At 36.7% G+C, this 21,690-nt stretch overlaps 1 protein-coding gene across 1 annotated transcript; it reads right to left on the bottom strand.

Annotated features, from left to right (window-relative positions):
• Nucleotides 1–613: 613 nt before the first annotated feature.
• On the bottom strand, nucleotides 614–21,363 carry LOC139715331 (HHIP-like protein 2). The gene is made up of 7 exons (XM_071626908.1): nucleotides 20,315–21,363; nucleotides 19,132–19,463; nucleotides 18,503–18,629; nucleotides 13,077–13,219; nucleotides 11,506–11,587; nucleotides 10,815–10,891; nucleotides 614–633 (listed from the first exon to the last, which is right to left on the bottom strand). The coding sequence occupies exons 1-7, from the start codon at nucleotides 21,361–21,363 to the stop codon at nucleotides 614–616; spliced, it is 1,830 nt and encodes a 609-aa protein (XP_071483009.1).
• Nucleotides 21,364–21,690: the final 327 nt, after the last annotated feature.

Genomic DNA, 21,690 nt, shown 5'->3' with positions numbered 1-21,690 from the left:
TGAAATACAAAAATTTTCGGCTCGCTCGCTGCGCTCGCTCGCCAAAATTTATCAAAAAAAAAGTTAAGAACAAAACGTGATGATGACGCAGAAATGTACAAATTTCGGCTCACTCGCGCGTACTAATATAGAGTATTTTTAAAGTCTTCAGTTTGTTGGTATAAACCGTTATCTATAAGGCCGTCACTATATCTTTATTAGAATTGTAAGATTGAATAACCAAAAAATGACAAGAATTCCATGTTTTGTAGGCTGAAATACAAAAATTTTCGGCTAGCTCGCTGCGCTCGCTCACCAAAATTTATAGAAAAGAAAAAGAAGATAAGAATAAGACGTCATGATGACGCGGACAAAATGACAATATCTATTGTGTACATACATGTCATTTTATATTTAGCCGGGAAAAAGGGTACACAGAGCAGCGGCTGCAATTTCTTTCGTTCTGAAGCAATCGCCGAATGGATCAAAAGAGATCGCCAACGGTTTCGAACGTACCGGGGGGGGGGGGGGGGCGCAAAAAAAATCAAACAAGATAAGAACAAAAAGTAATGATGACGCGGCTCACTTGCTCACTTATTTTTAAAGTCCTCAGTTTGTTGGTATAAATCGTTATCTATAAGGCCGTCATGATATCTGAGAATTGGAAGGTTGAATGACCAAAAAATGACATGAATTCCATTTTTTTGTAAGCTGAAATACAAAAAATTGCGGCTCGCTCGCTGCGCTCGCTCGCCAATATTTATCAAAATATATTATATCTAAATCACCCTCAAGAGACTCCTTTTAAGTGCTTGAAAAAGCATATCATGTGGACTTGTTTAAAGACCCTACCGGGTTGGGGTTGGGGTTGAACACTTTTTCAGGAATTAGGGGCGCAATTTCGCGCTTGCCCCGGGCGCCGTTTTCCCTATAAGGTATAGATACGCCACTGCACACACACACACACACCTGGAAAATTTTTTCACACCCCTACAAACCTACGACTTTCGGGCGGGGGGGGGGGGGAGCATATAACTATTTACCCTTGACCGTACCCATTCAACCACGAGCACTATCAACCCACCCACTCCCACACCCCAGCGCCTTCCACGGCCCTCTAAATGATATTTTATCATGAAACTTGAAAAATTATCTTGATAATTAATATCATGGAGACCTTTTTCATATAAGTTATACAACCGATAAATAGTATGTTAAAGGAAAGGTACAGTATCGGTGGAAATTAGAATTTGGCTTTTAACTTTTTGCGAGATACCAAGAAAACACTTAGTACAGAACATATCATTTTAAGAGGAATTCAAAGTTCATTTGACGAAAATCGGGTTTGGAATGGCCGAAACATTCAAAAACAAAGTAAAACAAAGCGTTCGTAATAAAGTGTGGGTCCCACACTTTATTAGAATCGCTCTTTTTTGATATCTCGGCCATTTCAAAACCAATTTCCATTAAATAAATCTTGAATTCCTCATAGAATTACATGCTCTTTCATATTTCATAAGAGGTACGTTTCTCATTTTCTCACCAAAAAATGTTAGAAACCTGAAATTAGGTCTCAACCAAAACTATACAATCCCTTTAATGAAATCGGTTAAATAGGAATTTTCTGCAGACTCCCGTGATTGCAATTTGAAATGGATACTGAAAACATGGAACAAACGGAACAGGGAAGGCCAACGGCGTAAGATACTTGGCAGATCATCTAAGATCCTTTGTGGAAACACCCCCTGGTATGCCAGTTCTACAGAGCAACATGCAGTACCCTTCTCCCTGTCAGTAGTCCAAGAGTATTAGTTTTAACCTGGACATTTTTGGTAACAAGCTGATTTATTCAGGATAAGTCCAGAAAAATGTCTAGAATAACATACTAAGAGTCCTCATAAATCTTCCTTGAGCGTTTTCCGCAATCAAAGATGGCGTCCAAAATGGCCGCCATTTCCAGAAATTCTTGTAACTTTTCAACCAGAGAACCCAAATACAAAATTTAAATGTCTAAATATATGTTTTAAAGCATGAAGAACTCAATAAAATACATATCAAGAGATGTTGATGCACGCAAGTACCGAAATCCAAGATGGCGTCCAAAAATGGCCGCCATTTTCTGAAATTCTTATAGCTTTTCAGTTAGGTAACACAAATACAAAATTTAAATGTCTACATATACGTTCTGAAGGATGAAGAACTCAATAAAGTACGTATTAAGAGTTGTTGAAGTTCACAAGTACCGTAATCCAAGATGGCGTCCAAAATGGCCGCCATTTCCTGATTTGTTTTTCATGATTTTGCAAGTAGATTTTAACTGTACACACTTGGAATGTCGAAATATACGTCTTGAGTCTCAAGGAACCAAATATAATACTTATTCAGAGATTTTGAAACACAAATAAAGCACTTGAGCACTTCCAGAAATCAAAAGTGGTGTCCAAAATGGCTGCCATTTTCTGTTTTTCTCATAACCCTGCAACTACGTAATTGCGATACGCACTTAAATGTATAAATATATATTTTAAGACATAAGGAACCCAACGAAATACTTATTTAGAGATCATGAAGCACATAAGTACAAATAAAACCACGTGAGTTCTTCCCGAAAACCAAATGTTGCCCAAAATGGCCGCCGTTTGTTCATCAAAATTTGCTGTTTTTAGCCTGTTTCAAGAGACAAAGAAGTTCAACATAATGTTCGACATTCAACAACTCAGAAGGTCCAGTGGAATCTTTCCCTTAAATGTGCACAAAACGGGTATAGGTTGGGTTGGATGCATCCCCCCCCCCCTCCTCCTTGGGGAAGGTGGTGGCCTGCACAATCATTATTTTCCAAATATTCATCCTGAAGTATTTGCACTTTGTCATTCAGTTGCAATCATAAAAATGCTAAACGTCCCTCGCTCGGCCCCCTTTTATAGACTTTGTACACTTTTGAGATTAACAAATTTCCGAATTTGTCATCAAAAAGTGTGCACTAGATCTTTCACTTACAAAATGCAAAAGTTAGTTCCCTCATATTGAAGGGTAATTTGCCCTAACTCTTCAACCGCTCACTTCCCCCAATATATATTAAATTCCCCTTTTGATTAACAATTCCCAAATATTCCATCAAATGTGTGTAAATGATATAATTATTTCATTTCTATTCAAGTGTAAAAGCTCCCTCTTTTCGATGGGGGATGGGGATAATGAGACTATTATTATCTACTCTTCGAGAATGGATAATTTTCTCCATATAACACCAAGGGTGCATTAGGCCGTTTAATGACGATCATCGAAATGCAAAACTCCCTCCAGTCGAAAGTGACCCCCCCCCCCATCATCTACTAGCTCATTGCCTTGAATATACTAGTCTTTATTCTACTTATACTTTTTAATAAAAAACAAAAATCTAGTATTTCATCAACAGAGCGCACCATAAAACTCGTAACCTGAAAAAAACAACAAATCTCCATTTTGTGGGAAGGTGCATCACTTCATACGCCTCCCCCGCATATTTCCATAAGTATTATTTTCTTACTTTTAGGACAAAAACAAATCTCAGATATTTCACCAAAGAATGGGCTAAATCTCTGAATTTCAAATTGGAAAATACAAAAATTTCTGAGGTATGGGAAGGAGTATTCTCCTTTCACACTTCTCCCTCCCCGATCGACACTTTCCTGAATATATATTTTTCCTCGCGTTTTCAAATAGAAAACAAATATCGGGTATTTCACCAAATGGATGCAACAGCTCTGTGAAAATATGAAATTTTCCCTCGTGTGGGAGCAGGCAACCCTATAACCGCGCACTTCCATGATTGTATATCTTTTTGTTCCTTTTTTGATGGAAACAAAAAACTAATATTTCACCAATAGGGTGCATCAGGATGTCTGAATATCAGGTCTGAAAATGCAAAATCTCCCTCATGTTGGGGGGGGGGGGAGGGGGAGAGGACCTCCCCCCCCCCCACACCCTTCCATAATCATATTGCCCATTTCCCTGAATACTACTTTATATCCAATTTCCTACTCTTTGATGGAAATAATTCAATATCTTACCAAACGCTTGCACTATGTATTTCACTTTCGAGTAAAAAAAAAAGAAAGAAAAAAAGGTCCCTCGTGAGGTAGAGGAGTATCCCTCCTCCATGCACAAATAACTTTACTCTTCAAAGAATTTTTACTTCTCAAGTGATAACTGACAGTTTCAACTGGAACTCACCTCATGGTAGACATCAAACGCATTGGTAATAAAAAGGGGCTAGCACTAAATTTTCATCTCATGTGCTTAAGGTGACGAAAATAGACCATGTGGTAAACGGATATTGCCTTCTAGTTTAGCAACAAATCTGTTGGTGAAATATTTCTCTCGTAACGAGGACACACTCCTTGCCGTTAACATGCAAATGCTTTTATTTGTATACTTTACACATAAGAACTATATTCTAAATAAAAAGTTTCTTATAAATTATATTGACATTTATTTACATAATTGTGAGATAAGATTGGGACATTTTGCACCCCATTTTCCATATAAGGAAGAGCTCGAGCATTAAAATCAGCACATTCGTGCGTCTAAATCTCTTAATATGTATTTTATTGAGTTATTCATGTTTCGAAACGTGTAAAGACACTTAAATTGTGTATTGGGTTGTCTAGTTGAAAGGTTATAAAAATTTCAGGTAATGGCGGCCATTTTGGTTGCCATATTGGATTACGGTACTTGTGTGCGTCAACATCTCTTAATATGTATTTTATTGAGTTCTTCATCCTTCAAAACATATATCTAGACACTTAAATTTTGTATTTAGGTTACCTGGCTGAAAAGCTATAACAATTTCAGAAAATGGCAGCCATTTTGGACGCCATCTTGGATGTCGGTACTTGCGTGCATCAAAATCTCTTGATATGTGTTTCAATGAGTTCTTCATGCTTCAAAACATATATTTAGACATATAAATTTCGTATTGGGTTACCTGACTGAAAAGCTATAAGAATTTCAGAAAATGGCGGCCATTTTGGACGCCATCTTGGATTTCGGTACTTGCGTGCATCAACATCTCTTGATATGTGTTTTATTGACTTCTTCATGCTTCAAAACATATATTTAGACATTTAAATTTTGTATTTGGGTTCTCTGGTTGAAAAGTTATAAGAATTTCTGGAAATGGCGGCCATTTTGGACGCCGTCTTGGATTGCGGAAAACGCTCAAGGAGGATTCATGAGGACTTTTAGTATGTTATTTTAGACATTTTTCTGGACCTATCCTGAAAAAATCAGCTTGTTACCAAAAATGTCCAGGTTTAGGCCTTTTTTGACCTAATGCTCTTGGACTACAGTGGAAATGACGGGGTTTTCTCTCTTCTAAGGTTATTGTCATGCTGATCGTGAATATCATACAAGGAAGCATAATTCTCAAGTGTCTTGTTGCCTGTAAGAAAAGCAAACAACGGGACTGACAGTTTGAGTTCCTCGGATGGACAGAAGAAGAGGATGAACGACTGCCGCGTTGTTAGGGGACACGAACATTTCAGTGTGATCATGGGTGCTGTTAATGTCCTAATCCAAATATCAGTTAGTCTAATCATATTATGAAAGAGCAAAATATTACGAGTTCAACGGTAAAATTTTATTTTACAATTTTTAAGGAAACAGTTCTTGAACGGTCGATATGAATAGGCCTATATGCAAATTGAAAAGTGAGCATGTCATCCCCTCACAACTTGCCATATAGTTTGTACCTAAAATGTTGTAATTTCCAGTTTGTCATTCAAACGCAATTATGCCCGCGGCTCAAATTCTGGGTGCCCTATATAACATATTCTAACTGATCACTAATTCTAGAGTTTTTCAATAGGAATAACATCACGTTTCAGACTTCAATGACAGAAATATTGAATTTTCGTCATTTTCTTCTTCTTTACTTATTTATTTATTCATTTTATTTTATTTTTATTTTTATTTTTATTTTTTTTTTTGGGGGGGGGGAGGTATAAATATACACAATCAATGGCAGATTGTGAGGTTATGACAAGGGCAGCTCACTCATTTGCATATTCATATCCCCTGTACAAGAATTGTTTTGCAGAAATGGGCAAAACTTCTAAATGTCATATAACTTTCTTATTTTTCATCTGATCTTAGTCAAATTTTTACCGTTGAACTCGTAAGATTTTACTTTTTTTATCAGACTAACTTATTTTTGGACTGGATTTCCCCTTTTTAAGGACCTATGTACATAATCATTCTCATGTTCTGTCCCAGTTATGAAATCTCGTATACCGTTAGTGTATAGGGAATGTTTGGTGTTTTGTTTTGTTTTGGTCGTTTCGATAGTTTTTTTTTTTTCGGCGAGATGATTTGAATAGGATTTATAGGGCACTATCTGAAGCTAGTTGTCTGTAATATGTATAGATGGTATTGCTTTATCATAGGCCTAAGAGTGTTACTCCACGTCATGGCATGCATGTATGTACTGCAAATTTGCGAATAGATATCGGACCCTGGTAATGGATGTGTCAATTCGTATATTCATACCCAGGCCTATATAAGCTATTTCGTCAGTAATCTCGGCTTAATCACTTTCAAGTATATAGGTTGGACAAGCACTTACAAGTTTATAGGTAGGATTATGTGAAGGAACGACAGGAAGTCAGAACCATCTACACCCTTCCATATGATGATGATAATGATGACAATGATAATGATAATGGTGGTGACGATGATTTGTATACCGACCACATTGCACGGTCCTCTTCCTCGTTTGCTATACTTTATGTAGGAATGTTTATAATAATATAATTTATCTATGTATATGGGCCTCGGTACCTCCAATAATATTCAGTTCCGGCTGCACCCTCAGTGAACTCGAAGTTGAGTACTATTTTGGAGTCGCCTCTGTCCATTATAGTTTTAACCAGAAACTCCCAAGGCAGAGAGTATATGATATCATAATCATATGAAGCTCGTATAAACAATGATATTTGATAGAGGATCATGTTTGACCCGATTTATTTGCAGAGTATCTAGAAGAAAGGGTTTTGTTTGAACTTATGGTTATAATCTAAAATTTACTAATAATCATGTGAAAGGAATGTATATCAACCCACTATGTACAGTGTATTGAATAGCTCGACTATTACACGAAAGTCATTATTTCTTATACCGCTTTTCTTAGATTGCCAATTTCCAAGGTGTGTCACGAAGATATACATTTTCTTCTTATATCCTGAATAAATTATATTGATGTACGCATGATAATAACGTGTGATTTATTTATTTATTTATTTTTTTGGGGGGTATTGAATATTATTGAATGTTGTTTGGTTTTGAGTGCAATGATTATTTTACAATGTGTAAAAGAAATTTAGTTTTAGAAAGCTTTTTCAGTTATATCTTAATATTTGAAATTTATATGTTTGATTGTATTTTTGTAAGGCGCTTAGAAACTTTGTATCAAGCGCGGTTAATGTTCATTATTACTATGGCATTATCATAATCATTATCATGATTACGATCATTGTTCATATATAATTTGTTTGCTAAAATTTTCGTTGGAAATAAAAGCTTTTTTGGAGATATCAAAATATCAGATAAAATATATTCGTTGGTTTCTTGTGATATTACGAGTCAAGTGCCAGTGATTTTTATACCTGTCAAGTGTATAATATAGTGATGTTATTTTTGCATTCTGTGTAGAAGTATAGCGTTCGCGGTTTGTCGATTGGACTGCACATGCGGCAGTGCAATGTACCAAAATACACCGTTATTTCCTTTATAAATCCGCCATTTCTCTTTCTTATTATCATCATTTTCTTTCAGAGTAGTAGTAGAAGTCAAGAATTATGTGCTGCATAACATTAAAGGCACGGTGAGAGAAGACTGTGTAATATCACATATACAAAGTGTAAAAGATTTAATAAAAATGCAAGCTTTATTCACACAATGCACTCAACTCTACATAATAAATTTGAATGTGCAGTTAATCGGTATTCACCTTCCTGGTATTTGCTTATATACGTTACAATCATTGCATGACATGACATGACATGGCATGACATCCGGATATAAGATAAAGTGTGGAAGACCGGCTGATGTTCAATGTGGGAGGCACGCCTTACCCGTATAACGTGTTTGCATTTTTTTTTCATTTTTTTTTCATTTCATTTATTTGTTCCATTTCCAACAGAAATATGTAAATATTTAACAGAAATTGAATGCACAAATTACATCACAATATTAGTTTACATGATATTTTAAGCATACAGAAATGGTGGAAATGGAGAGATATGCTAAAAAGCAATGCTCGTATAGGGTGCAACCCCCCCCACACACACACACACGCACACAATCATAATGATTGATTTTATACTGTTATACATAAAAAGCGGAATTACAAGAGAAACTACGATATGGAAACCTAACTAACCCGAAACAAACACCCTGGACAAATCCCTATACACTATAAGTCACTGTCATGAAGGAAGAGAGAATGAAGAAAGAGAGAGAAAAAAAAATAATTACGTGGTGTGAAGATAAAGATAAAAGATGGAAGATTATAACAATATAAGAGTTATAATTCAAGTTCAAGTTGATTTGTTTCATTTCCAATAAACAAAATTAGGAATACAATGAAATGTTCGTATATACAGATGTCAGGAAATCAGTACAACAATGCGATATAATAACATGTAATAAAGACACAAGTAAATTATCAACAATGATACAAATAAATGTTATATCATTATGGTAAAGGCAGAAACAAAATTGTTAAAAAGCAGAGCTTGTAGTATGCAGTCCCCTCATGAGGGAAAAAAAAAGAAAAAAAATCAAATTGCAAAAAAAAAAGAAGGAAATTTGCCTAGGTGGATAATGGATGGTTGGAGCCGCTCAGCAGTGATTGCTTGATATTTGACAGAAAATAGAAAATCAATTTTCCAGCACAATTTTACCATTATTTCCATGATTTTAATATACAAAGACATTAATTTCGGTGATGAGACTCGGATAGATTCTTGTAAATGATCAAAAAGTTTTTCTTTAAATTCTTCTCACAAGTCAGAATTTAAACTTGGAGACACTTTTTAACTATATCACAGAGGTTATTCCGATATTAAAGTCCATCAAGTCTATCAAATACAGATTGTGTAAAAATAGTCCTAGTTAAAGGCAAATAAAGTTCATCAGAATGACGAGTTGGGTATTTATAGACGGAGTGGTTTTTCGCAAACATGCTGGTGAAAACGACGATAATAATCATTAATGAGTTTGTACATAGATTGGTCATGATGATAATGATCAAGATCGCAAAACAAAACAAAACAAAACAAAACATGGGTGTGAGATCTCTCCAAATATTATGTGGCAATTATATTCGAAGGAAGATAAGTTGGATGATTGTTCCCCCAAGTTATGATACCATAATTAAGATAAGGTAAAATTAAAGCTGAATATAACTTTTTGCATATAAGTAACCATTGGTTCTTTCGTGCACATTCACAGAAATCTAACTTTTCTTTCAGATACGTTTTTAGTACGATGAAAGACACAATTCACATTGCAACATGGGTCATTAAACCGGAACAATAACTCACTTTGCAATTCGATATATCATTACGCCCTATTCCATGTAAGTGTATGTTGGTCATGTAAGTCTCTAAAATATAAGAATTATATCTTCTCGATATGAATTTGATATATGAGGGTGCAAAGGGCACTCTATTTAATTCCCTTCAAATTCTCGACTCGCTTGTATGTTTTACCCATCGAAGAACGAGACCTTACAGGACAAATTATTGAACAAATTTTCCGCTTGCAAACGACAATAAACAGTGTACAGACTGAAACAATGAGGGCGCATGTATAATGGGAGAGCCACCCTTGGTGGTAATAACGAGCCGGGGATGAGCCACCATCAGGAGGTAGTAGTACTCTTCCACCTGAGACTGCAAAGATACAATAAACGCACTTCCTAAATGATTTTGATGATGAATGTTATCTAAAGTTGTTCTATGAATCGATATAACTTGATCGAGATTGTGAGAAAGACATTACCGTCCTACAGTGTTCCGTGTACAGGTTCGCAAAGCATTGGCGAAAATATACTGTATCTGAAGAGAATAATATTTGCAAGATTCTTCAATTGACATGTGACGGTGCTGGTAAATTGTGTAAACGGTCGAATGTGGAGGGTTTTGTTTGTTTGTTTTGTTTTTACGAAATCACATTTTACGGTAGTACTGCACAAAATTGTCCCGGATTCAATATACCTACAGTTTTACAAGCTTTAAAGCTTTTATGTAGGCCCCATCATATTTCTTATACTTACTAGTGACATTTTCACACGATATGACCATGTACATTACTAGTGTCAAGTATATTTTCTTTTTCTTTTTCTTCTACAATCAAAAGACATGATTGTATATATTTTGTATTCTTGTTTTGTTGTCAATAATTTTGTAATCTCATCATCGAGAAATGGAAATATGAAATAAATTTGAACTGAAATATTGAAATCAATAGAATTCAAATGCTGTACATCCTATTTGAGACGTGCTGCAAGACATTTTCCCTTCAGGCTTGCATACAATATTTACCCACAATATCATCATTGTATACCTGGTTAATCTTGGGGTAATGATCAGTGACCATGTGGTAGAGCAGAGTTAACATTGTACAGGTTAATCTGGGTATTAGAATATTAGAAAATTATTCTTCTGATTTTATCGTAAGATACGCCGAAAAACGAACCCACTGTGGCACACCTTTAACGATGTAGGAGTCTATCATTGTTTGAGTTATTTCTTTCTTTAAGTTCTTGACAGAGGAAATTAATGAAAACTTACCAAGTTCACTTGAAGCAGAGGAACTGTAAACTGCTTTCTTGTCGTGGTCTGCTAAGCATTTCTCTGGATTTCCTCGCCTTCGATGGGGTTAAATAAAAGGCAGTATAGACCGAGAATGACATCTATATATATATGCAATTTTTGTGTGTGTTTTTCCCCATCACGGTCACTAATATCTTGTCAATATACACCTGTTGATCCACAGGAAATTAAAAAAAAAATAAGGCAAAATGTACAGTCGTAACATGTTTCAGCACTCGTAATGGGACAATAAGAACTGTTGACGCCAGAGAGCAATGGTAGAGATCAGCTACAAAAGCGCTTTGCTTCACTCACTGTTTATTGATTTACCATGTGGCTGAAGCGATAATTTTAATCAATAATTCTTTAGATTTTGACACGCAATAGAAATGTAATATTCGGCGTTCATATTTTCCTTCGGTGTTCAATGGATTCAAAAGGAAATAATTTACGTGAATAAAATATCATGTTAACAAACAGAAGTTGATCTTTTGATTATAAAAGGAGGTGTCATTATTTTCATATCAATAATTGCTGTGACCCCTCATCTTCTGTCAAAATGTACATTTGCAATATATTTGCGTCTGGTATGTTCATCGCAAAGTAAGAGCAAGAAACATCAATGCATGTGCAGGCAATTGGAGCTGAACATAAGCCTTACATAACTTACTTCCTCGGATCTACTATCTTCAAAACTACTCCGGCGTTGGTATCCGTTTTCGCAGAAGCAGTTGACAATAAGTAGATTTCACCTTTTGAAAGAGAAAACAAATACCCAAGCTACACCAGCACAAGATTCTTCTTTAGACAAAGCCTTGTCGGGTGCTGTTCGTTATTCCGAAGGTTCGCTATTCCGAAGGTTCGTTATTCCGAAGGGTCGTTAATCCGAAACACGTAAATTCCCTATACCTATACAGGTTCGTTAATCCGAAAATGAAAAAGGGTTCGTTAATCCGAAAATTTGTGGCGTTATTCCGAAGGTTCGTTAATTCGAAGATTGGTCAATCCGAAAATGAAATTCGGAACAACGAACCTTCGGAATAACGAATCTTAGGAATAAAGAGCCTTCGGAATATCGAACCTTCGGAATATAACGAGCTGTAACCGATTTGTCTATCCTTTCTATACATTGTTGCACTGTAGCACCGTAATTTGGTTCGAGAAGGGGGGGGGGGGGCTGTATTACCGAGGGAAGTTTAAACCAAAATGGATTGCAATAAAAATAATACCGCATAATGATAGTGATCAATTTCAAAATTTTCATATTCGGTCCGGTATCCTGCATTGCTTCAGTTGAATTATAACATGCCAACCCAATATGTACTCCAATTATATAAGAATGGTTACAGTCACAACTTGGCTATCATTCTTACAGAAGACCCCTTGCGAAGAATTGTGTATACAAAATATAGCAATGAAAAATAAAATGATATTAAGGATGTTATTGATGCAGGCCTATTTGTTTCTTTTTTTCCAAAATTCTATCTGACGGACGTATAGGTATTTCTTATCACATTCAGCAATTCAAGTCGTAAAATGAGAACAACAACTAGAATAACTAAAGGATAATAATGAAAAGTCCGCATCACGGGTTGACCGTATATTTTTGTGAGGGGACTTGATGCCAGAGGAGGGGGTAATTCCCCTCGCGATTGTGGATTCGTAACCTGGGTATAGGAGTGTGTGAGGGAGGGGAGTGGGGGAGGAGTGATAGCGATCTGCATGTTTTGCAATATTAATGTGCCACTCATAATGTTGTAGTAACGAGTAACCAGATTGCGATTCAACATTCGTGAAAATATCGAAGCGTTCGTTTTGACACAATTTGTACTCTGGTCTGAGTAATTTTTGAAAAGATATGGCCATGAATGTGATGTTATGTTATGTTATGTTATGTTATGTCATGTTATGTTATGTTATGTTATGTTATGTTATGTTATGTTGTGTTATGTTATGTTATGATTATCCATTTTACATAAATCTGCAACACTGTATGCACCTGACTGCATGGGATATAGATTAGGGCGGTCCGTGGTCTTTAGTAATTATAGGTTAACTTTGCCCAATGCCTGGCAGCCCTGTCAGGTGCATCCAGTGTCTAAGTATTTTGTGTTATTGCAATGATTAGTTATTTTTATCTTTGTATTTGATTTTATACTGTATGTCTTCTGCCAAATATAATAATGATGATGATGATAATATTGCTGGGGGGGGGGGGGGGGGCTATTAAACGCATCTCACCTGCTTCATCCTCCCCGAACGACAGTATGATCGGAGGGAAAGAGCCTTTCAAATCCCCTGTGCAGATCGAGCTATTCCCGAGACAAAATTGTTCGTTACTCCACTTTCCTGTCTTCAAATCTTCCGTCAGTTCAAACAGTTTTCTGTCATGCAACAGGGAATAAGAATGCAATACAAATTGTTCTTTTGATCGGCTGTCCTCTTTCTATATACCTTCATAGAGAGCCCTAGTACACTTATACTCCAAATTTCCAGTTGGGTAGAAACTGGCATGATTTTGTTTCCACTTTTCAATTCCTCAGATATCTATAATCTTGTTCATCATTCCATGCTAATTAATGAGCTGATGATAACTCTGCGAATGTAATGAGCATCCAAATAAAAAAAAAGACAGAAGAATATGGACTATTTTGAATTCATTGCTCGTATTTATAGATCGGTACTAGTTTTTGTTGTTATTCTTATTGCCATAGAAAGGAGAGTTACAGATCCGAGGTGCATCGTGATAGAATATATTATATAAAATCCAAAATGGTATCTAAGTATCCAACACTGATTTGAATAATCCAGACTTCTATAATTCAATCTGCAGGTGATTCTGCTATCTCTGCTGAATCTCTTATTTGCTAAATGAAGTAATGATATACCATTTTTGCCAAAAATGCTTGTCACAAATATGATTGGCTAAAACACAAATTTATAATATTGTGAGGTTTAGTATTAATGGTTTGAACATTGGGAATCATATTTCACAGAATATAGCATGAAATATATCTTGGTTTTTTTTTTTTGTCGGGAAAGATTACAAAGAGGTTAAAATTCTCAACTCAGAAGGTATACTAAATGTGAAAAAGGAATGCTTTTGAAGATTTATGAAAATGGAAAGATTTTGTTATACGAAAGTTGACTAAAATAATCAAATATTGGAAATGAGAAATGCACCCTACAAGCATCGCTTTTTAGCATTCTTTCTCGTTCTAAAAAATGCTTTTTATTGTTTTTCCTCTCACCTTGCTTGCTAATCATGCATATAATTGTTTGCACATAACTGTCAATGTATGCACTAGTCTTCTATTAAAAAGAAAAACATACTTACATGTTTGTTTGTGTGGGTTTTTTTTTTGTTAGAGATGGAAGTTGATTGAATGAATGAGTGAATCACGCATTCACTTCTCATTTCATAAGTGTGTATAGAGCAGTCAGGCAGTCGTGAGGTAATTCTGTATCCTTGAAAATCCTACACATGGTGAATAGCGTTGTAGATTCTTTTCTTTTCTTTTTGGTGGAATTCCAAAAGGGAAGAATTAACCGTTTGTTTGTGTGGATTTTTTCTTTTGTTAGAGATGGAAGTTGATTGAATGAATGAGTGAATCACGCATTCACTTCTCATTTCATAAGTGTGTATAGAGCAGTCAGGCAGTCGTGAGGTAATTCTGTATCCTTGAAAATCCTACACAATGGTGAATAGCGTTGTAGATTCTTTTCTTTCCTTTTTGGTGGAATTCCGAAAGGGAAGAATTAAACGCATTGTACCAATTCTGAAGCAGAAGGAAACCAAGGTGTATATTTGCTTTCCGAATGTTTATAGAATAACTTTTTTTTTGGGGGGGGGAGGGGGGGGGAGGGGGGGAGGGGTCATAAGCGCATAACAAAGAGACGATTATGCACTATGATGTGTTAAGCCCCCGTTCCACTATGCCGTTCTCGCTACGATTTGACAATTTTCTCAGGTCGGGAAGGATCGGGTAAAACCCGAGCCGATCTGGACGGTGTTAGCATGCTGTATCTACGCTCTGAAAGATCTATACGATCTTATCACGCTGTTAAGCGGGGTTCCCACTATCACGATTGGCGCCACGATTGCAATCGTGGTCTTAATCGTGCAGCAAGCGTGATGGTCTTATCAGATTGTATCAGATCTTAAGGTCAATCGTGGCAATCGCGTTAATCGTAGGAAAATTTTGGACGGTTCAAAAATTTTCTACGATTAACACGATTAGTTTTTGATCGTGATCATCGCATCAGATCGTCTAGGATCGTATCCAAACGCAGCAAATCTCTTCTAATCGTGCTTCTTAATCGTGTTGATCGGGATCGACTTTTTCACTTCACTTCCGCTTATTATTATTGTCATTTTTGGCCCATTTACCCTTATTTTACTCATAAATTGATTTATTTTGTATTCTGATAGGTGGTAGCCTGCATCTTTAGATTATTATTTCCAAACGGTAAATTTTATGACGGTGTGGGGTTTAATTGTCGTAATTTTTAAGGTACATTATCAAAATCATTTTTTTAATGATTTCATAAAATGAAAGTTGTATTACAGATTTTTAGATGTTTTCACACATTATGTTAATGATGTTTTCATGAATGAGTTGTTATTACCATTATACAGACACACAAAACAGCATATGGGATAACTTTTGTAACGAAAACAAAAAAAAATGAGCAAAAATAAAATGGCAATTGTTTGTCTGCACGTATTGACTAACGTCAGTACAAAGATGAGAATAATTTAATGAATCGTGCTTGAATGGGTACATATCAAAGGCAAATGGTTAATTTGTAAAAGTATATTACAGACTATTTTTTGGGGGTGCAGTATCCTGCTGTTTGTGTATTGTACATAGTAATTAAGAGTTGTTGTTTCATCAGCCATCGTTTGACCCCATTGCATATATTTTGACACTATTCAATGTCTTTTTTGTATGTTTGGTAGAGCATAATTTTAGAGGAAAATGGTTATTTTCAACTCTCATTATTACTGCAAATGTAAAAGTGACCATTGTCGTGGATGTGAGATTACCCGTATGATTATGACAATGAAGATCACTCTTATTATTTTTCACAGTTAGTTATTCAATAAGTGTAGCAATATACCCCTGCGAAATAATTTTGCGTAAAACCTCCTTTTTTGTTAGAAAGTGACATCATTTTGATTAGGGAGTCACTTTTCTGTTATGTGTATGTATCAGTTATGTTAAACATTGTTAAGTAAAACAGTAAATCAAGCCGAATAAACCAAACTTTTAATAACCCATGAGATCGCGACATTTTGAAATAAAAAGGCATATGATACATACACTTTGCGAATATGTAATCGAACACTTAAGCAATACTATCCATTCGGCCAACTTTCTTATATCGAGCGTATATAACACATAATACTATGTTATAATATTTAAAATGATCCCATCCTCTTTCTTAGCTTCCATTTCATCAAATAATTATTTTCTTCATGTATTGGAGAGAAAGGTCATTTTGTCTTGCTGCTTTTTTTTCTGGGGAAGAGGGGTAATCATCTGATCTTATGTATTTGGGTTCGTTATTTCATTCTTTTTTGTGAGGGGGGAGAGTGAGCATATCGATTTAATAATCTATAAATTTCTTTACGTTTAATGTTAGACGAGGGAATATCTGAGGTTATGGCTGGCCTGGGTGCTGCTTTCTCTCTGATAACAATCGTCATTAGCAATACTGCAAAGGTTATACGTTGTCATCATCGTCAACCTGTCAAGCCTTGCCATCATCAATGGTTGTGGATAAAATTAATAGGCCTAATCACTCTGCATAATAAGGGAAACAGTGAAATCCATCGTCAGCCGGACTATAATATTCCCATTCGGGTCCAATCGCGCCTTAAATGGGGGTCGCTTCTGATCCCGATCGTAAAAGATATCGTATCTTATCTCAGCAGCCCGTATTGGTTCGCGGTGTTCGTATTGGAACGTATCAGTATGTTGCTGCACCTACCAGGTCGGGGATCGTAATGGTCATGTTAGATCGGTACCAATCGTGAACTCAATCCGGACAATCCTGTCGGATCGTATTTGAACGGCAGACCAGATCGTGACAGATCGTATCGCTTGAAATAGACCAATCGTGACCATATCGCATCAAAGCGTACCAACACGTATTGACTCGCATAACCTCGTATCCAAACGTGAAATTTCAGACGGGTTCAACAAATTTTCCACGATCAGTTACGAATGTCCAATCGTGGCGTTCGCAATGGATCGCACGATAGTGGGAACCCCGCTTAACCCTGTTCAGAGAGCTGAAAAGTGCCCGATGTGCCCCGATGTACCCCGATTCGACTGTCGGTCTGCAGCAGAACCGAAGAAATAAACTGTGGACCTCGAAGAGGCTCCTCAACTCACGGTTCTATTGCAGCAATGCATTGTATCAACAAAGACGTGCTGATTTTTCCAAGGCTTTTTCTTGATGTCCTTGCTTTATAGTCCGTCTTCCTCCAGCTGTTGTAGATGATTTCATATTCTTCAAAATTCTGCTATGTCCCCTTCCTCCTCATTCAGCATCACGTGCAGTCTCTCTTTCTTCGCCTTTTGGGTAGCTGCTTTGCTGCTTTCTTCTCTTCTTTTTCTTCATCTCTTCTTCTTCTTCGAAAATTACAGCTAAAATTACTTCCCGTTCTTATGCCGATGTTACTACGCTCAGAAAGACCTTGTTACGCTCATCCCGCTGCGTTTACGCCGTCACTACGCTCTCCCCGCTGCGTTTACGCTGTCACTACGCTCTCCCCGCTTGTCGTACGATTAAAAATATGTCAATTTTGATCGGGGAGATCGGGAAGAAATTTTGAACCGGTTCAAAATTTCTTCCCGATCTGAAAAAAATCACCGCTCTAACCCCGACCTCCACACGCTGCTGCTACGATACTTCCGATCCCCGTACGCTTTTGCCGCTCTCTCCCGATCTGCTAGATCGGGACAGATCGGGGTCCAAATCGTGATAGTGGAACGGGGGCTTTATACGCTATGCTAAGCGCTGTTGATCATTATCATTATTATTCACACCTTCCAGACGGAGAATAACGTCATGGAGGAGTTGATTCAAAATATCAAAAAGAGGAAATTAGCACATGTCTAAGTGTTTCATATTTGATCATAAGAAAATAAATTGCAACTGCAGCACGTAATAGACGGTCAGTTCATTTTCTGTATGAATCAAGTCAAAGAGCGCAACGAAAGGAGATAAACAACAAAAGACTGTTCAATTTTGAAAGAGGAAATCAGACTTAACGTACGTTTGAAGTGCAACTGGAAGAGATCAGAAACTGAATTTGATTAAAAAACACCAAATAATTTGATTAGTTACATTAGTGTATTTTTGAATGCTTCTTGTGAAACAGTATGCTGCTGCGTGTATGTCATGATGCATTCCTTTCATGATGTAAGACTACATGTATATGGAAACGTGCGAATGTTTACATTTTAAGGAAATAAATACCCAACATGAAGAACATTAGAATTTTCATATGTGTATATGTATATATACATAAATCATAATTACATTCATGTATGTGCGTGTATTTGTATACGAGTCAATTCAAATATCATAATGATGCCTTAGACACCACAAAGTGATTTCTTCGGAAGAAAAAAAAATACATTTATACTCACCCTGTGGGATAGTCTCCATAGATGTATTTTCCTTGCAGATTGGGATACTGACATCCCCTGTAGACGTAGCCGCCTATCACACATTTTCCCTCAGTATGTGGATAGTCATGGATTGGTAGAACTTCATCTAAATATAGATATGGATAATTTCGGAATACAATTTGTATAATGATTTCACTCGTGTTGTTCGTCGCTTTCCAATATACTGTGAATGGTATTCGAATATATTTTGATATCATTGATACTGAAGCTTATGTTCTGAATTGCAAGCATGTCGATTAGTTTAAGATTTCCCTGATCCAAACAATTTCCTCAACCATTCAAAAAGAATCATAAATGAGTAAAATTAATTTTCAGGAAAGCAATAACCATCTCCACAGCTTTGCACCTATATACCCATTTTGTTCAAGTTTTTTGTGGCGTCACACTGTCCCGAAATTGACACAAGATGACCGTACGAATATTGAATTTTCTATTTCGTGCGAAGTTGGTCCCGAACTTGGTTCAAAACCAAACAAGAGTAGAAGCAAAATACGATGTCTACACAAGGTCACATGATGACATCCGATCATGATCAAATGATTTTTCCAAACTCGACATACGGATATAACAGCTTGTTATCTCTATACCTTGCATGTGGTCGCATAGTTTATCATCATAGCATGTAAATCCTTCCCTGCCCCGCCATCCGTAGTTCCCTCCCTTCACGATAATGTCAATCTCTTCGAATTTGGACTGTCCCACGTCTCCGCAGAAGATACGGCCCCTTCCATGGCCCGTCTGGAGATCCCCCCTGTCCACCGAGCACCGCCACATATTGCGGGCTCCGTAGGCAAAGATCTCGTGGCGCCTCTCACTGCTGGAGTAGTTCACGTAGGGATTGTCTCTCGGGATGGCGTACTGGAGACCATTCTCTTGACGATCAACATCTATTCGAAGGATAGAGCCAAGCAGCATAGTTCTGCAAGGGAAAGAAATTGATATGAGGTCGTTTTTCCCTTTACCAAGAAATAGGAGTGGCCTACACTTCAATGGACAACGACAATGCTTGGATAGTGTTTCAACACAATAAATATGATATATATATATATATATATACATATATATATATATATATATATATATATATATATATACATATATATATATTGATTTGATTTATTGGTTTCTGTGTCATCATTGCACATGCACATTCATAATACAAACATAAATATAATTTGTTCACAGAATATTCTTCCTTCATTGCCTTTGCACAGCAATGTACAGCAAAATGTACAACAAACATACAACAATGAATAATACAGTGGGGCTACAGCATAAGCGTGGCTTGATTTACGTGCAGCCCCCGTACATACATAATTACAATATACATCGGAAGGAGAATAGGAGGGAGGGATTACTTGCATAATATATATATATATATATATATATATATATATATATATATATATACATATATGTATATATATATCGATATATATATATATATATACATAATTATATATATATACATATATGAAAGTAATCTCATTATATCTATTTAAACAGTGAAGAGGGCTAATTCTTCTAATATGATTATAACCCATTGTTACCACTGCTTTAATCATGATCTTCTATATTTGCAGGTGTAGCGAACTCACGAGATTCTAAGATTCAGTCATATAACCATCTATTATAATGAGAGAAAATTTCAGTAGTGTCTCATCTATTATACCCTTGCTTGGATGAAATTTTGGTCTGCGCAACATAAACAAAAATTTAACAGGGAGAGCAAGCAAAGATATAAGGTGGAATAAGAACCATTCTACTCACAAATTTTGACCATTCCCGATTTTTCCGTGTGGATCCCCTCCCTTGCCACCATCGCCTGGGAAGAGATATAAGAATCCTTGGTCGTCAAAGAGCATCTGTCCTCCGTTGTGATTGGGTTCCGGCTCTTCAACCTCTAGGATGATCCTTTGGGTTGTCATATCAACCTTGTTGGGATTGTCAATCATTACCTGGAATTCGCTGATCCTCACCACAAATGGCGACGGTTTCTTCGTAGTGGTTGTGTAGTACACGTACAGTTTTCTATTTTGAACAAACTTGGGGTGGAATACAAGACCAAGGAACCCTCTCTCATCACCCTTTCTATTTGACGTCAGCACTGCATCATGGATGTCCAAGAAAGGCTCCTTGACCTTAGTCTTGTTCCTGAAGAACACATGCACAACGCCCACTTGCTCTGCTATGAAGAGGCGATGGGTGTGGTCATTGGCATGAACTGCCAATACCGGATTGCGAAGTCCACTTGCGAATTCCTCAAAGCACAAGCATCCCTCGCCGCCACCTGTTTGGGAGCTCCACGCTTCACCACTAAGGAAAGAATCTGTCACGACGTTTGGATAGCAATAGTCCATATCGGTGATTTGCACAGCCTTACAAAACTCTGCCTCACCCTTATTGTATGCGTTGAGAATGGCATCGTCATCGGTTAGCAGAGGAATGATCTTAGAACATTTCTTGTAAAGAGAGGAGCAGTAGTCTCCGCACAGACCAGGTAAAGGCGTCTTGCGGTGCGTCGTTTCCGCATCGTACAGATGAGCTGCATATGGCGAACACTCCTGGCACAATACATCCTTGAGAAAATCCGTGCACTCTGAGGAGATACCGCGTGGTAAACGTGCCTTCAGAGATTCATGCAACTTCTTAATTTCCCGGTTTCTCGACACAGTGCAACAACCGAAGTCGCTGTAGCTGTCGCAAAAAGACTTTATATTTTTCTCAGGTTCAAAGGGAGGGTAAAAGTCGAGACATTGAGGATGACCCCATACAGAAGTCCAGCAAAGCGCCAAAACAACCAACTCCAGGGTGAACATGTTAGATGTTTTCCGGAGAACTTGGTTCGTCTATACCAGAATAAAATGAGCAGAGAAATCTTGTTTCGACGAGACATTAAGTGAAAAAGCAGCATGAGCAGCTGTTAGAAAGGTGACAGCGGGTATCACATAAAAATGCAATAATGTTTATCGGAGACAGTGAAATTCAGTGTAAATCGTTAGAAAATTTAACGACAATTTTCATCTACTCATTTCATTACTTTCATTATTATCATTACTATTTCATTATAATCGTTATCATTATTATTATCATTATTATAATCATCATCATTTTATTATTATTATCATCATCATTATTATTATTTT

This window comes from Diadema antillarum, unplaced genomic scaffold, assembly GCF_040938485.1.
Source record: "Diadema antillarum isolate AM-2024a unplaced genomic scaffold, OU_Dant_1.0 scf00000046, whole genome shotgun sequence".
NCBI lineage: Eukaryota > Metazoa > Echinodermata > Echinoidea > Diadematoida > Diadematidae > Diadema > Diadema antillarum.
The sequence above is the reverse complement of the archived record's forward strand: the minus strand, read 5'-3'. Positions and strand labels throughout refer to the sequence as shown.

Excerpts from the sequence above, each read along its gene's own strand:
- LOC139715331 (XM_071626908.1), bottom strand. The coding sequence starts at position 21,363 with ATGTTCACCCTGGAGTTGGTTGTTTTGGCGCTTTGCTGGACTTCTGTA. Across the intron at positions 19,464-20,314 it reads ATCGGGAATGGTCAAAATTT|AACTATGCTGCTTGGCTCTA; the intron begins GTGAGTAGAATG and ends TTTCCCTTGCAG. Across the intron at positions 634-10,814 it reads CTCTGCTTCAAGTGAACTTG|ATATCATGACGGCCTTATAG; the intron begins GTAAGTTTTCAT and ends TCCAATTCTCAG.